The sequence below is a fragment of the Hipposideros armiger genome, unplaced genomic scaffold (genome assembly GCF_001890085.2).
Source record: "Hipposideros armiger isolate ML-2016 unplaced genomic scaffold, ASM189008v1 scaffold_228, whole genome shotgun sequence".
NCBI classification, from domain to species: Eukaryota; Metazoa; Chordata; class Mammalia; order Chiroptera; family Hipposideridae; genus Hipposideros; species Hipposideros armiger.
The window spans coordinates 75,622-92,425 of record NW_017731578.1 but is presented as its reverse complement, the minus strand read 5'-3'; the positions used below and the strand labels follow the sequence as shown (position 1 = coordinate 92,425).

The 16,804-nt window shown below is 47.7% G+C and overlaps 2 protein-coding genes across 3 annotated transcripts in view; one reads left to right on the top strand and one right to left on the bottom strand.

The window, feature by feature from the left end:
- Positions 1–512: 512 nt before the first annotated feature.
- On the bottom strand, positions 513–10,288 carry LOC109389293 (transmembrane anterior posterior transformation protein 1-like). Its single transcript, XM_019654679.1, is given in 6 exon segments — positions 513–4,730; positions 4,875–5,275; positions 5,278–5,393; positions 5,396–5,465; positions 5,468–6,009; positions 6,744–10,288. Coding segments are annotated over 5 exon segments (1,671 nt in total). The 5' UTR covers positions 5,621–6,009; positions 6,744–10,288; the 3' UTR covers positions 513–3,799.
- Positions 10,289–10,454: 166 nt separating this feature from the next.
- The window catches only part of CHKA (choline kinase alpha), a 56,430-nt gene continuing 50,080 nt past the window's right edge, over positions 10,455–16,804 (top strand). For both annotated transcript variants that reach the window (XM_019654678.1, XM_019654677.1), the window contains exon 1: positions 10,455–10,967. In XM_019654678.1, coding sequence (XP_019510223.1) covers positions 10,633–10,967 — 335 coding nt within the window. In that variant the 5' untranslated portion in view covers positions 10,455–10,632. The remainder of the gene's footprint in view (positions 10,968–16,804) is intronic.

Sequence of the window (16,804 nt, the reverse complement as noted above, 5' to 3'; positions counted from 1 at the left end):
GGCCTCTTCCCTTTCCCATCATTCCCCTTACACCCTCCCTACCGCCACCCCTCCCCTTCTGCCCTGTTAGATGGCGTTCTTAGAAGCTCTGGGACCAGCCAAGGTCACACAGAGGGCCAGGGTGGGGTGGCATCCAGGCTAGGGATGGAAAGTGACCCTAGGAGGAGAGACCCTCCCAGGATGTAGGAGCAAACCCTGGGCTGCGAGAATAGGGAGTGGGGATGGCCCCGTGGCAGCCATGGCATCTTGGGTAAGCAGAGCCACTTACTCTGGTCTGGGTCTAGACCTGTTGACCCACCTGCAAGGTGTCCTCGGGTCCTGCTAGTTGTTCCCCACAGAAAGGAGAGCCACCCCAAGGCCACCTGGTACAAGTCAAGCCTGCAGGGCCCAGGGATGACTGAGGAGCAAGAAGCCCAGAGAGGTTCAGTGCCCGAACCCAGGTTTCCTGACCCCCAGCCCAGAGGTGTGACTTCCATCATAACCGGGATCTTTTAAAAAATGCATTTATTGTATTACAAACGTAACGCATGGAGGGCACAAAACCATAAGACGGGTTTTCACCAAATTTGGAAAGAGAGTTCAGAAGGTGCGTTTTAAAACATCAGCCATGGGGACACAGGAAATGCATGCTGGGGGCCCTAGGGGTCACTTCTAGTAGATGGATGGCCGTGGCCCAGGGTGTACCATGGGGGCCCCAGGAGGGACTCACATGCCCCTAGGGCCTTCGGGTTTCGCTTTTTGGTGTCATCTCTAAATAAGGATAATCAGATCATCACAGACACATGGTCAGACTTGAAAGATGTTCCTCACACCATACCCCTTCCCTCTAGTAGCTTGTGAGCAGTAAAATTATCTTGTGTGGGACTATTTGCATGTATGTTAAAAGCATCAATTTGTTCAATGTAAGTGTTTCAAATATGCCCCAGTTTTGATAATCCTGTTGAGGTATGTCTTCATTTTTGAAAGTGCCAGGAACCTGAAAGAGTGGAAAAGGCCCCAGGCCCTGTTAGACGTCTGGGAGGCCCTGCAATGGCCAGACCTACTACAGGCACTTACCACCGGCTCTCCCAGTGGCACTTACAATGAGTTGCTGCATGGCCACCCTTATTCATAACAGGCGACGGCTGCTGTGTTCCAGCCTCTGAGAATTCAACTAACAGTCAGTACACAGCTACCCTTGATGGGGCCCTGACTCTGTGCGTAGCCATTTCCCTGTGGGTGTCAGTGACTCCCCCAACAACCCTGTAGGGTAGGAATGACTATCTTCATTTGGCTGACAGGCAGGTGGCTTGTCCAAGGTGTTGCCAGAGCATAAATGAATCAGGAGGCTTCACTACAATTAAAAATGATAAAGATTCATTCAAGCGTCTTAGGATTTACAAACTGGAAACACAACTAGGTAATACCCAGTGTTCCGAAGAAGAGAGAAAAGCCGAGAGTTCTCATTCCACATTCTTGAGAAGAATCAGTCCTGCCTTCTTAGCCTCTGGACTGGTCCAAGATGGTTCCTCTAGATGACCTGTGGTCTGGATACTGGGTGTCAGGTGGTCTGGACAGTGAACACTCTCTCCTTAGTCCTTCAGAGAGTTGGATATAGGATTTATAGAAATCTCCAGTCATTGATGCACAACTGAAAAACTCAAACGTTTAAGTTCTCAGGCTAGTTAAAGCAAGAACAGAATCATTTCCTCATGCCTCAAACTACTTGATTTTAGTAATTTAGCAGCTTGACTATAGCAACCCCATGTCATTTCTTCACTTTTTCCTCAAAGATCACACAGTGGGTTGAGGCATGAGCTCCAAAGACAGGGTTTTTTTGTTTTTGTTTTTTTAAAAGATTACAAAATTGAATTTATTGAGTTTCACACAAGATGCACTTATAAAATTAGTACTGAATGCCATTTTAACAGAAGACATGAATATCATTCTGAACTCCCAATATATTTTGCAAAGGAAACGACCATGTTCGAGAGTGGTGGCACAATAACAGAGTAACCCAAGCTGAACTGAAAGATATACCCACGTCATATTCTTGCTCTGATTAGGGCTATGTTTGGCAAAGTTTTCCCCAAAACCATTCTCATTCACCGTGGACACTGTTCCTTTTAGGTAGAGAAGATGAGGGCAAAATTTTCTAAAATGGGGCTTCACTGAAACATGCACAAAACAATGAAGTCTTTTAACTTAAATTTTTAACTTAAAATACCGCAAGGTCTCACAAAAGCATTTCTGTAGTACAGTTCCCTCTTTTACCCTATGTGAACATTAACCTTCAGATTTCTCGAGTTAATGCGAAACATTAAAATTCACTTTTGTATTTCAAATGAAGAAGCCAATGCATTAAAGCTTGCTTTACATTTCACCCAGGGAACAGACAAATCACCTAAAATTTACCTCTGAATATCATATGCCCAAAATAGCTGCACAGAAGCTGAACTTCAAAATAAAAACATCAAAGGAAGTATCAGTTAACAGTGACATCTGGACACTCTAAAATTAGATGTAAAATTTTTATAAAAATGCAGAAAGGTTTCTCAAGAAAAAAAGTGGAAAACAATCTGTCCTATGATGCAGGCCACAACCAGCGATTAAGCAGACGTGTACTTCTGATATCTCAAACAAAACCAAAAAGCACCTTTTGGTTGTTGTTCCCAACATCCGCACACAGACACCTGCCCACAGCCAGATGGCCACCCCACAGGCCCCAAACACCCCTTTACTTTCTCCTCCCACCCCAAGCACAAGCACACCCACAGTCACGCCTCCCCATGCACTCTTCCACAGGACACAGACCCTGCCCCACTGACACTCCAAACAAAAACACAATGCATTTTATAAGCCCAAGCAAGAGGACCCTGTCCAGTACACTTAGGATACTTACTTTAAAACTGTTCCTTAAAAAAAAGCCCAGTTACAGTTGACACCTTTGAATTTTGTACAGTGACAATTTTCAGCCTATTTAACACCAAATCCTGTTAACTGTAACAATTTATGAAGGAATTAGTTTTAAAGTGAAACCAGTTAACTACATTAATGTTAACACTGCTCTGCTTTTTCAATATAGAAAGTACCTTTCTGTAAGGGAATTTCTATTTTATGCACTGCAATTAAATAATACACAGCTCACATTTTGCTTTAAAGAGTAAACTGAAAAATTATGAAACATTTTCCCAGTGATGCCTAACCTTCATTCATTAATATTCTGTAAATAGACAAACTGGCTTAGGGCTTTTTTCTATAAAATGCTGCTAGTCATCAGGTCTTATTTAAGGTACCCTTATTCTGATTAATTCAGATACATCTTCAAGGATTATTGTGGTGGTAAGGACATTTACGTTAATTATTTTTTTTAAATGCTTTGACAGATGAAGTGGAATTTGAAAACTGTTTGTGAAAATAGTATGAGACAGGGAAGGTGATGTCATGATGAAAGGCTCACAGGTTCCCTCGTATATATTCTTATACTGACGGGACTGCGAGGCAAAGTGCGACGACGTTCTGGAAGCACAGACTGACAGAGCAAAAGTGGCTCTGAGGTTGTTCTCGTCGGGCCCGGAAGTGACGCCACGGCTTCTCCAAGCAGGAGGAGCTCCCGAAGTCAGGACTGCAGGTCGCTGCTGTTCCGTGACCTGACCTTCAGCCAGACCACATTACTGGAAGGAAGATACTAAGAATTGCTTTCCATTAATAATTTAAGTTTTAAAATAAATATTTCAGTGCCCCTTTGAGTATGTGTCTGTCCTGGTAGCACAGCTTGGCTGTCCCAGGACGTGGCATTGGGCACACAGAGCTGCGGAGCTCAGTCAATTCGGTTTCTGCAAATTGTGAACCCGTCTATCTCCAACAAATCTTTCTTTGAGGACCTGTGTTTTAATACAGAGTTTTCCTGTGTAATGTCCTTCTCATCTCCATCTGGAGTTGTCAGAAACTGGTCAGAATTGCTTGTCACAAGTAATGGTATTATACTTTCCTTTTGGTAGGTAGGCTGGCTGGTGACTGAGGCAAACAGGTTTTCTTCTTGAGAGGGTTTACACTTGATCTGGGATTTGCTGGGCGAGCTGGTGGGGGGATGGTCAAACAATGTCTCTTCCATTTCGGCTTCCTTCACATCTTGGCATGATTTTCCCAATAGCACAATGCTATTAAGTACTTTCAGGGACATCAACCCAAAATAGAAGAGTATGACACAGGCATAAGACAGGATTCCTTGCACTTTAATTGAGCTTGTTACAACTCTGATGAGTAAAACAGCTAGTGGAAGAGGAATAAACCCCATCCTCCGTGCCACGGAGTCGCTGTAATCAGTATATGCATTTTTCTGTCGACTGCTAACAAGGTCAAAAGCAAGGCTGGCTCTATATTCACTGTAGACATCTGCAGTAATGTCATTGAACTTGGTGATAAAGGCATGTTTTACAATATCCACAGCAATTTCTGATGTAATCACCATATAGACATCTGGAAATTACACCCAGAGATGATCTGGGTTCCAAGAAAACTGTTCCATGTTTCTTAGACACACTATTAGCAAAAGCACATAATTTGTGAATCATTCCTTAATATCGCTATTTGACATTTGAAAAAGATTGTTCTTTTCAAACTTCTTGAAAACACTTCCTTTAATTTCAACAAAATTATTAGACAGAATGATAGTAAGCAGGGACTTGTTGTGTGAGTTAAAAGCTACGTTGAGAGTTGTTGCTTGAACCATTATAAGAATTGCATGCAGGGCCGGCCGAGTGGCTCAGTTGGTTAAGAGCTCGCTCAAGAGTTTGAGCTCTGAGCAACAGCAGTTCGAGTCCAGCCTGAGCTGAGCAGCCAACCGGTGGCAGGATGGCTCAGCTAAAAAAAAAAAAAAAAGAATTGCATGCAAAAAGACATAGAGAACAGCCATGAAAAAGTGAGGAATCACCCCAATGTGGGCTCTTTTTCTTTCTTTAGGCTCAGTTGCTGTCCAATAGAGAGCATCTAATATATCTTGACCAAATGATGAAAACAGACGATCTGCTACCTCGAGCATGTTGTAGATGATGTAGAGCTTGATGACCGACTGCCCCCTTATTAGGTGATGCATCATGGAGTAGTCGACATAGTGCATCATAAAATAGCAGATTACCAAAATGACACCCTTCAAAACGTCACATACCTGGGCAGGCTGAAGCAGACGTCTGTCCCTTAAGCCGTAGCAAGGCAGAGTGAAGAGCCTGAAGAGTGCCAGGAAAACTCTTAAAGGAAGCAGGGTGAACACATACAGAAATGCATCCAGGCACAGAAATGCATTCCAAAAACCATCAGCTTTTCCAGTTCTCTCGGTATTCGCATACAAGTGTATACTCTTTCTCTTCTTTCTGTATACTTGGCCTCATTATGTTCAAGGACGTTCCCTCTTGTTCAACACGGAGGAACCTCAACAATGAAAGCTCTGCGCGGCCGCAGCGCCGCTCCCGCCGCCGGTCGCTCTCGTTTAGAAGCCCAGCGTCTCCGTGTGCTGAGGCGCCGGCGGGGACCCGTGACCGCTGCCGCCCGGCTGCTCTGCCTGGCCGCGGCCTTCCGGCTCCCGGCCATCCGCACCGCCCCCGCTGCCTTCTCCCGGGGTGGCTGCGTCGCCGACGCCTGCCATGTTCCGACCAAAGACAGGTTTTTACCCTTAATGTTGTACTCAGGATCCCTGCAAATGAGGGAGGGCCTGTCCCATCCACCCGCCAGACATGACATGTGGGCCTTCAAGTCACCTGCTTTCATTAAACCCTCTGGGCCATAGGCCCCACCTGGGGCCCCGAGGCACTGAGGCTGGGTAGATGGTAGGAGGCCACTGAATAAAACCACACTTGGGCTCAGAGACTTCCAGGAATCTCTCTGCTGGACCTGTTCAGCCTCCAGCTTAGATGACTGAGCATCCTGGGGTGCGGCCAAACCCGGTCACTCGGGGAAGGGCCCAGATCCATGTCACTCTGCTGGCGGGGCTGTAACCCAATCTTTAGCATGGAGGATTTCAGCCCATTGGCCTGTCTGCATTCACATCAATATTTTAAAGCTCAGAGCTGAAGTAGGAGCGCCTGGTCATGAGCGCAGCCCAGCCAGGGCACAGCTTCTCCAGTCCTCTAGTGAACCCCACTGTGCCAAGAACCGTCTAGTGAACCCCTCTATGGGCTAAAGGTACTTTTGGTGCATAAGGGCAAGAAAGACTCCCCTGCATTCAGAGGGAGGAGTCCTGGGTGGGTCCCCTTCTGTCCTTGCTAGCTTTGGACAAATGGTTTCACCTCCTAGTGAAGTTCAGCCTTCTCAAGTGAAACATGAAGTGCTAATTACACTCACATCCCTGCTGGTTGTGAAAGTTCAGAGATCCTGGATTCCAGTAAAGGGCTGGGCACAGGGCCTGCTCCTACCAGGTGGGGGAGGCAGACTCACAAAGCCCTTTCTTGGAACAGAGCTTGTGGTTGGAGTTGGTGGCAGAGCTGGGCTCATGGGTGGACCTCTCTGTGCCCTAGGGAGGATCCTGGTCTACCAGTGACCCTGGGGATCCCCTCAGGCCAGATCAAACGAGCCAGTCTGCAGGAATGCCAGGGGCAGGAAGGGGACTTCCCAATCTCCACTCCTACCCCTCCAAAGACTCACCACCTGCACCCTGTGTCTGCTCTCAGAATTTAGCATGAATCAAAGAGCTTTGGGAAACATTTCTCTTATGTCCCAGAAGAAAACATTTTGTAAGGAACCCCCTCTCCCCAGCACCAGTCAGTACCTACCATAGCAAATTTCTCTTTGAGCCTTTTCCACTTGTGCCCAAATGTTGACATTCTGGCCATCAGAGTATACATTCCAGTTTCAACTTTTTTCTTGTAGGACGTTGTCTTCCTGCTGAGCTGCTGCCAGTGTGTGCATTATTCGTGACTGAATGCCAGCTGCTGGCAGGGCGCCTGTTCACTGCGTGCTTTGCATACATCCTCTCAATCACCCCTCACCACAACCCTGTGCCCTGTGGATTGGAACCCCCATCTTACAGTTGAGGAAACTGAGGCTCAGCCCAAAGGCATCCATTCAGCAAATATTTCTGTGTCTCCAAGCCTCAGGGCCTGCTGGGCGCTGTGGTGAACAAGATGCTCAAGGTCCCCACTCCCTGGGGGTTCCAGTCTGGTGGGGAGACAGACAATACACAATAAACAAGCAAGGGAAGGGGAGGGGAGAGGCAAGGGTGCAGGGGTGGGGGGCAATGTTACTATTCCAGATTGCAGCAGGAGCCAAGCATGGCTGTTTTCCTCCCTATCCAGTTGAGACTGAAGGGGGGGCTGGAGTGGGGGGTGGGGTGGGCAACCAAGTAGACCTGACAAGCTCAGGGGGCCACATGCGGGCCTGACAAGCTCAGTGGCTGGACGTAACCACACAAGATGGTCTGATCACAAACTCCTAACAGGGCAGGTCATGGCAGATAGTCCAGGCCAATAGCTTCCTTAGCAAAGGTCAGGCTTTACCTTAAGTGAGTCCGTTGTTCTCATGCATCGCGGATAACACACCTTTGAACTGTCAGGGTCATTTTCTTTCCCAGATTCCTCGCGGGCACAACCGCCTGCACCAGAGCACAAGAGCACCAGAGCACAGGACCCCGGAACCCTTCATCGTTACCTTGTTGCCCGTATACCATCTCTGTGTGCCGGAAATGTTACACGTTAACTATCCTGTACCCAACCATGCAAGAGAAGTATGTGTCGCTCCGTTTTGCTTTTTACCCAATCCTAGAGATTTTCCCTCTTTGCTTTCTCCCGCCTCCCTAATCTACCACCAATGGATTTCATGTAACCTTCCTTACATTTTCTCCTTTGATTCTAAACATATAAAATGAGTTGCAGAGCTGCCCATTCTCTGGAGCATTTTCCCAATCTGTTGAGATCTTGCTTCTGGGCAAGTCCTCAAAAATTTGGCTCAAATCAATTCTTGGAAAAGTTTTCTATAGGTTTGGGCGTTCTATCATTGACACAGTGCTGCCAAGCCCTATGGCACCTGGCATTTGAGAAATGTGTCGAAAATGAACCCTTCCTACCAACCTCAACCTGGCCACCTTTAACTCCTGTCTGATAACACCACCATCCTCTATAATCAAGCACAGGGCGCTGAACAAACATTTAGGTTATTTCCAGCTTTCTCTAGAGATAACATGGAATGGACAGTTTTCTGTATGGGGCTTTTTGCTTCTGGTAATTTCTTTTCTTGGGAGAGTCTTGTGGATGGGGTTGCTAGCTTAAGGGTTTTAAGCATATTTATCCCTCTGGGTTTCTCTTTTTGGAGTAGTATATGCCTGGCACTTTTCCTGAGTACCTGCTGTGTGACTGTTGCCTCTGGAAAGTAGGTACTATTATGCTAGAGGCAGAGGGACACAGCAGGGGGCTCTTGTCAGCCTGGTTAATGCCATCTCAGCCTTTCAAAGCCCTGCTAAAACACCCCCTGGGGAGGCTCCCCTCACTGCTCAGAGCAGAATGAGTCTTTTTTCATGTAAAACCAGTTTTTTAGCATTACTATATACCAAGCTCCCCCAGTCTCAAGCCCTGGTGGTTTTGCCCCAGCACTAGGGGTGGCCCCAGACCTTCAGGACTTCCGCTGGGCTGGAAGGGAGGAAGGGAAGTTTTGTATCTCTATGGAAGCAATGCCCTTCACACAAAGGAGCAGGACACCTGCCCGCCTTGCCCCTCTCTTAGCCAAGGGACTTCAGCCTCTGCAGTACTCAGTGTCCACATCTGTTAAATAGAAGCAATAACAGATAACACTTTTCCAACATCTTTAATGAGGCAACCTCTTACTCCCACAGGGAACTGCAGTTCCATAAAAGTGCCTGTGGGTTCTAACAGCCCAATCCAGCAGACGCCAGAGTTATTGCCAATGGTAGAGGCCCAACCCTTACTTCTAGTGCCCCTTCCTCCTGGCCAGATTTTTGGCATTCCTCTGAGATTACCAGGCTGGTGCCAGTGGACAGTGGGACAAAGGGCCTGACACCTGGGCAGGCAGTAGACAGGCCCCACCTCCCTACGGGCTGGTATTTTTAGACAAAGTCCTTGGCGACCTTATCTAAATGGCCTGAGTGGAGACTTTGATATCTCAGCTTTTCAAACATCCAGTGGGGCTCCCTTCTCCCCTCCCTCCTAAGGGCCTGGGCCTCTCCCAGCTCCCTCCAGTGCAATGTCTGGGCCCACCTCCACAGCTGTATTGTCAAAAGCCCCCTTTCACTATAATCCTTTTGTTCAATAAGACCATTTTTCTTGGAGCAAGTTCAGCCAAGTACACGCTATCTAAAAAGAGATTTTTCGCTTCCCGGAGGCTGTGAAATCCCCACACGGAAGCCATTTCCTGTGCGCCAGGAACTGAATTTTCTATGCAGCCAGGGAAACCTCGTCCCGTAAAGTAGGACCTGTATTTTTACATTCATCTGTATCCCCACTTACTTCCAGAAAGGATTGGGGCGGCAGGGTTAAAGAGGAGTGAGGGACACAGAGCGATGTGTGGCACACGAGAGCAGGGGGCGAGGCCTCGCCCCCTTCCGCGGGCAAAGGTGTGTTAGTCACAGTCACGCGGCTGCCTCCTGCGCGGGGCGGGGGCGGGGCGGCGTCCACAAAGCCTGCAGCCCCGTGGCACTCACCTTTGGCCCGTGCTACCGGCGGCTGTGGCGGCCCCGCTGCGGGATGCCGCCGGTCCGCTCAGAGCATCTAGGCCCCGGCGTCCTCAGCACCACGGACAGGGAAACTGAGGCTGCGGGAGGCCTCAGAGGGCTGGGCCTGGTGTGCGGCCTTTCGGGCCTTGGGTTCTGACCCGGGACCATCATTCCTCCAGCTGTGGACTGGAGGGGGCCTGGCCGCGCATCGCACGGAGCTGGCCCGGTGCTGGGAAATGTTATAAAAACACACCCACGGTGCTGCAGACGGAGGTGCCTCGCCCCAAGCTCAGGAGGAAAGAGAAGCCAGCCTCCAGGCACAAGCTTCCGGCCTGCCCCCAAGCCCGGCCCCCGTCTCCGACATCCTGGGGGACCGAGGAGTCCAAAGACAGTTTAGGACCCCAAAGCCAAGCCCGGGGTCCCCCAAAGCACAGGGGCCGTCCCGCAGCCCCTGCTGCCTCTGCCACCCCCGCTCTCTCTCCCGGGGCCCTGGTGCCTCGCACACGCCTCTCCATCCTCACGACCCAGGCCTCTGGCTCGAAGCCCCGCCTCCCGCTCCGCCCCCGCCCCGCCCCCGCTCCCGAGGCAACGGCGCTCGGAATGGGGGGCGGCGCCGCAGCCAATAGAGAGACGGCGTGGCATGGGCGGTGGCGGTTGTGACGCTCCGGGCCGGCCAATCAGCAGCGAGCGCGGGGGCGGGCTGTGACGTGGGCGGCGTTCTTCGTGCGGCGGCGGTATAGGAGCGAGCGCCGGGCAAGCGCGGCCAGCAGAGTGTCGTCGCAGCTGCCGCTACCGTCCGCCTTCCGCTGTTCCCGCGCCGCCACCGCCGCCCCGTGTCGTCCCGGCGCGCCCCCAACCGCGGCCACCGCCCCCGGCCGGCCGGTCAGCAAGCCGACGAGCAGCCTCCGCGCCCGGCCTCCGTGAGGGGGGCACTCGGCGGGACCCTGAGCCTCGCCCTCGCGCGCTGCGGCCGTCCGCGCCTCCTCGAACGCCTGCCCGGCATGAAAACCAAGTTCTGCAACGGGAACGAGACGGAGCCCTCGCCGCTCGGGCTGCTGCTGAGTTGCGGCGGCGGCAGCGCGGCCCCGGCCCCCGGAGTGGGGCAGCAACGCGACGCCGCCAGCAACCTCGAGCCCAAGCCTCTGGGTGGCCGGCAGCCGCCGCTCGCACTGCCCCCGCCGCCGCTCCCGCTGCTGCCCCTGCCCCCGCCCCCGCCGCCGGCCGACGAGGAGCCCGAGCCCCGGACGCGGCGCAGGGCCTATCTGTGGTGCAAGGAGTTCCTGCCGGGCGCCTGGCGGAGCCTTCGCGAGGACCAGTTTCACATCAGTGTCATCAGGTCCGTGTCGGGGCAGGCGGGTGGGCAGGGTGGACGCGGTCAGGTGACGCTGGCCGGGCGGGGGCGCTTCCGCGGGCGAAAGCCCCCTTCCCGAACTCTTGTGAAATCCAAACCAAATCCGGCGAAGGGGCCCGGGGCTGCCCAAGATCTTCCGAAAGGCAGGCTTTTGAAAAGAAAAGAAATTCGTTTTTATGGGAAAACAAGCCTTTTCTAAGGAGAACAATACCGTTCTATTACAAAATACAATTTTTTTTTTTGGTACAGAAGCTTAAAATATGTCTAGAAAGTCCCTTTGCGGTTTATGGACTTAAATGAAGGAGGGGGGTGTTATGGTTGGCTTAAAAAAAAGAAATCACTTGGTAACTTTTACTTCTAGTTCCTCGAGTCCATGATTTGATTTTTTTTTTCCTTTCTGAAAGAGTTATTTGTTAGTGGTGAAGGGATAACGTTTGCGCATTCCACACCAACACTGTTCAGACGTGTAGGCGTGTTACTAGCCAAAGTTAGGAGGTGTGGCTCCAAAAATAACTGAGAGTATAAAGTAAAACATTCCTTTCTCTTTTAAGGTTAAAAAAATTTAATCATAAATTTAAATTACAAGAAATGTATGTGTGTACATATTCACACTTAGCAAGAAAACATAAAGACGCCGTTGATTTTTTGTTGCCACTGGTCTCCCATGAGATAACCATGTAAACAGTTAGTGTGCGTCTTTCTTGTTAGACGTTTACAAAGTGTGTTGTCTTTTTCTGCTAATTTTAAATGGCTGACCAGGTTGAATGCAGTATGTAGCCTCTGGCTGGCTGGCTGGCTGCCACCGATAATCCCCAAATTCAATTTCAGTCATTTGATTCCGTTTCTGTGCCCAATTCTTTCACCAGAGTCGCAAATGCAGCAAAATTAACCGAGCTTTACTTCCTTTTTGTGCCTCTGACCTCTCTTACAGATACACTTATGAGCAGTGAGAGTCAAAAGGCAGTTGGTAGGAAGCAGAGAAAAAACCAAAGGTGTTTTTAGATGATCCCTGAATTGCCTAATAAAACTTCTTTAACAATGAAACTCTGACCAAAACGTTAATTCTCATCTTAGTTGTTCCCAGGTTTTGGTGATTATGAATAAAGCTGCTGTAAACATCCATGTGCAGCTTTTTTGTTGGACATACATTTGCAACTCCTTTGGGAAAATACAATGGAGCGCGATTGCCAGGTCATGGTAAAAGCTTGTTTAGTTTTGTAAGAAGCTGCCACACTGTCTTCCCAAGCGACTGCACCATTTTGCATTCCCACCAGCAGTGAATGCCAGTTCCTGTTGCTCCACATCTTTTCCCGCATTTGGTGTCACTGTTCTGGATTTTGGCCGTTCTAACATGTATAGTGGCATCTCACCATTTTAATTTGTAATTCCCATGTGATGTTGAGCAACTTTTCACGTGCTTGTCATTTGTATATCTTTGGTGAGGTGTGTATTTAGGTCTTTTGCCTATTTTTTAATCAGGTTGTTCACTTTCTTATTGTTGAAATCTAAGAATTCTTTGTATATTTTGGATAAAAGTCCTATATTAGATGTGTGTTTTGCAAATATTTTCTTCCAGTTTGTGGCTTGTCTTCTTATTCTCTTGATATAGTGTCTTTTGCAGAGCAGAAGTTTTAAATTTTAATGAAGTCCACCTTATCAATTATTTCTTTCATGGATTGTGTCTTTGGTATTATATCAAAAATGTCATCACCATACCTCAGGTCATCTAGATTTTGTCCTATGTTATCTTCTAGTTTTAATAGTTTTGTATTTTATATTTAGGTCTCTGATCCATTTTGAGTTGATTTTTGTGAAGGGTTTAAGGCCTGTGTCTAGAATTCTTGTGTGTGTGTGTGTGTGTGTGTGTGTGTGTGTGTGTGTGTGTGTGTGTCCAGTTCCAGAATAATTTGTTGAAAGGACTATCCTTTCTCCATTGAATTGCCTTTACTCTTTGTTAAGATCAGGTGACTGTATTTATGTAGGCCTATTTTTGGGCTCTGCATTTTGTTCCATTGATCTGTTTGTCTCTTCTGCCAGTACCACACTGTCTTTTTTTTTTTTTTTTAAGGAAATTTTATTGGGGAACAGTGTGTTTTCCCAGGACCCATCAGCTCCAAGTCAAGTAGTTGTTTCAATCTAGTTGTGGAGGGCACAGCTCCTTGGCCCATGTGGGAATCCAACCGGCAACCTTGGTGTTGTGAGTCTGCGCTCTAACCACCTGAGCTAACTGGCCGCCCCCACACTGTCTTGATTACAGTAATAAGTTTTGAACTCTGGGAGGGTCAGTCCTCAGACTTTGTTATTCAATATTGAGTTGGCTGTTCTGGGTCTTTTGCCTTTATAAACTTTAGAATCAGTTTGTTGATACCCATGAAATAACTTGCTGGGGTTTTGATTGGGATTGCATTGATTCTATAGATCAAGTAGGAAGAACTGACATCTTGACAATATTGTCTTCCTATCCATGAACATGGAATATCTCTATGTTTATTTAGTTCTTTGGTATCTTTCACTAGTTTGATAGTTTTCCTCATATAGATCTTATACTATTTTGTTAGATTTATACCTAAGTATTTTATTTTTTTCTTTCTGATATAATGGTAATTGTTTTTCGTTTCAATTTCTATTTGTTAATTCCTAGTATATAGGGAAGTGATTGACTTTTATGTATCAACCTTGTATCCTGTAACCTTGCTATAATTGCTTATTCGTCCTAGTTTTTTGTTTTTTGTTTTTTTTCTCCTTCAGTCTAGTCTCTTGGTTTGTCCAGCTCTTACACTGATGCCCATGTTCTCCTTCCTGGTCCGGTTGCTGCCCCGGTGCTCCCCCGCCCCCATCGTGGAGCCCTGGCTGCCAGCCTGGCCTCCTCCACAGCCTCAGCATCCTCTAGCAGCTGGCAGGAAATCTTGCACTGCCCCCAGGACTGCCCTTGTTTTCAGCTTTCCATGAGTCTGTTTTGTATCCACAATGAGATTGTAATCTCCATGCCTTTCGTGACATATTTAGACATCTCACTGTGCCTGGCTCTCCTTCTGTCCAGTATTGTAGCAGGCCAGAGGCTGATGATGAAATAATTAAAAAGTGAAGCCAGGGAGATCAGTGCGGGCTAGAAGGGATGTGGAGCTCTTTGTGGAGAGAGTGGGAGTGCCCTAGAACTCAGAGTTGGGAAGAGTGGGCAGAAGAAGCATGCTATGTTCAAGGATGCTAAGGATGGTGGCTTGAAATGGGATTTTAGGAACATTTTCTGAGGGATGTTTGCTGCTGTCTGGACACATTTTTGATTTGGTGGTGGTGGTACTACTGGTGTCTGGAGGGTAGAATGCAGGGATACTGCTAAACATCCTCCAGTGCACAGCACAGCACCCCCCTCATCCCCAACAAAGAACTATTGAGCCCCAAATGTCAGCAGCCCTGAGGTTGAGCAACCCTGGAGTAGAGGACTGAAGACCGAGCTTTACTCTTTCATCCGTCTGGCATAACCCTTAAAGATTAACCTTTGCTTTGTGTTGGTGCTAATAATGAGCAGCTGACATTATCTCATGTAATCTTCACCTAATCCCCTATCAGGTACGTGGGGAAACAGGCTTAGAGGCACTGACTTGCCCAAGGCCCTGCAGCTGTATGGGGAGCCAGCAAAGGCCGGTGCTTTTAACTCTGCCTCCAGCCTTGGGATTAAGGCATACCCACCTATTCCTGATTACTACTTATTCGTGCTGTCATTTTACTAAAGTTTTTTTTTTTTTCCACATGAGCTATGGTTTTACATTGTTTTAGATTATGCTGTCTTCTATTTTCTGTGTATCCAGGCGTTTTGACTTCAGGGTTGTTTTTCTTCTGAGATACTGTTTCTGTTGTGAATTTTCTTTCTCTATCATTTTCACTTTTAGAAGATGCTCTTGAAACTCCAGAGTCCAGGCCTTAAGCCTTAGGGAGACTTAGTCCCATGTGTGCTGGGCTTGATGCCATGTAACTTGTGGACAGTTGGCAGTGGTTTCAGTGGCTTTTTTGCTGTTCAGCAAAATACAGTTGGTTAGGTGCAGACCACATAATTTCCCATCTTCATTTAGCAGATGGAAATCTTAGTATTAAGTTTCTCCGGAGCAGGCAGTGTCTCGGAATCATCATTGTCTGAGCATTGAGCTGACTCACCAACATGTGAATCCTTTCCCAACTGATTAAAAATTGTAGATGTTTTTAATGGATGAACTAGAAAGCAAATGAGGCATCTCCATACAATGGAATAGTACTCAGTCTTAAGACAGGAGATTCTGCCACATTCTACCACATGGGTGAACCTTGAGGACCTTATGCTAAGTGAAATAAGCCAGCCACCAAAGGATAAATACTGTGTTGACTCCTGTGAGGTCCCTAGAGTAGCCAAATTTATGGGGACAAGGTAGACTGATGGTTGCCAAAAGCTGGGGGAGAGGAGGCTGGGGAGTTGGTGTTTAATGGGGACAGTTTCAGTTTTACAAGATAAAAAAGCTCTGGAGATGGATGCTGGTGATAGTTGCACAACAGTGTGAATGTACTTAATGCCACCGAGCTGTACACTCAAAATGGTTAAGATGGGAAATTGTATGTTACGCGTATTTTCCTACAATTTAAAAATTGGAAAAAAATATATAGATGATTGACATCAGAAATGACCTCTTTTAAGATCTTGGACTGGACTGTCCCTAAGTTGTATCACTATAGTATGGATTGTTCTTACTTAAAATGCTGCAGAATAAAACAAATTAAGTAACCCCTTTAAGACCTGCTAAGCCTACAAATGAAGAATGCAAGCCATTTGTAAAGCTGTTTAAATACATGTGACCGAAATAAAAACTATGTTGTACAGTAAACCACTATCTAATAAAGTGATTTTACTCCAAAACTTTAAAAATTAGTTTCTGGGGGCAGCCAGGTGGCTCAGTTGGTTAGAACGCGTGCTCTGAACAACAAGGTTGCCGGTTCGATTCCCACATAGGCCAATGAGCTGCACTTCTCGCAGCTAGACTGAAGGGCAACTACTTGACTTGGAGCTGATGGGCCCTGGAAAAGAAAACACTTACCCAATACAAAAATAAAAATCAGCTTCTGTGGCATAAAGAGTTGGAAACATTGAAGGCCTCTTAGATGTAAATACTTACATGGTCTCAGGCTCTCTCCTGTACATTCGTCTGTTTATCCACTTAACTTGTAGTTAAAACTTGTTCTTCAGCAAAATTACCAACTACTTCCCATCACAGACTGAGTAGGTGAAGCCTAGGAGTGACATTCAAGGTGCCCAGGATCTGTACTGTGTATGCCAGCTCCCTGCTGCTGATGTGCTCAAGGGGGTCACGTGATCCAGCTGCACTAAATCCCATCTGGACTGTTCTGCTTGGGGCTGAGGTGGTTTGGATGACATCCTCGACTCAGTTGACTTCCTTTCACACGTGGATTATATTTACAATCTATGAACTTTTCACAGCAACCATAGTTCGTTTCCATAGCCAACACTAATGGTAGTATTCAGTGTTTTTGGTACAGTGGGTGAATAGTCTGGAAGGATTTAGGTAGCAGACTTTGTTTCCTCTGTATGTGCTATGGATGACATCTTGCCCCTATGGCATTATGGCCGGAGAGGGAGTGATGAGTTTCAGGGTCGTGCTGTGGTGTCCAATCCTGGAGGACTGAGTGTTAGAAAGTGGGGAGGTGGGCCGGCCGAGTGGCGCAATGGTTAAGAGCTGGTTTGGGACTCCAGAGGTCCCCGGTTCGGATCCCACATATGAGGGCCAGTGACACTGCCCTCTACAGCTAAGATGCTGAACAACAGCTCAACCTGGAGCTGGGCT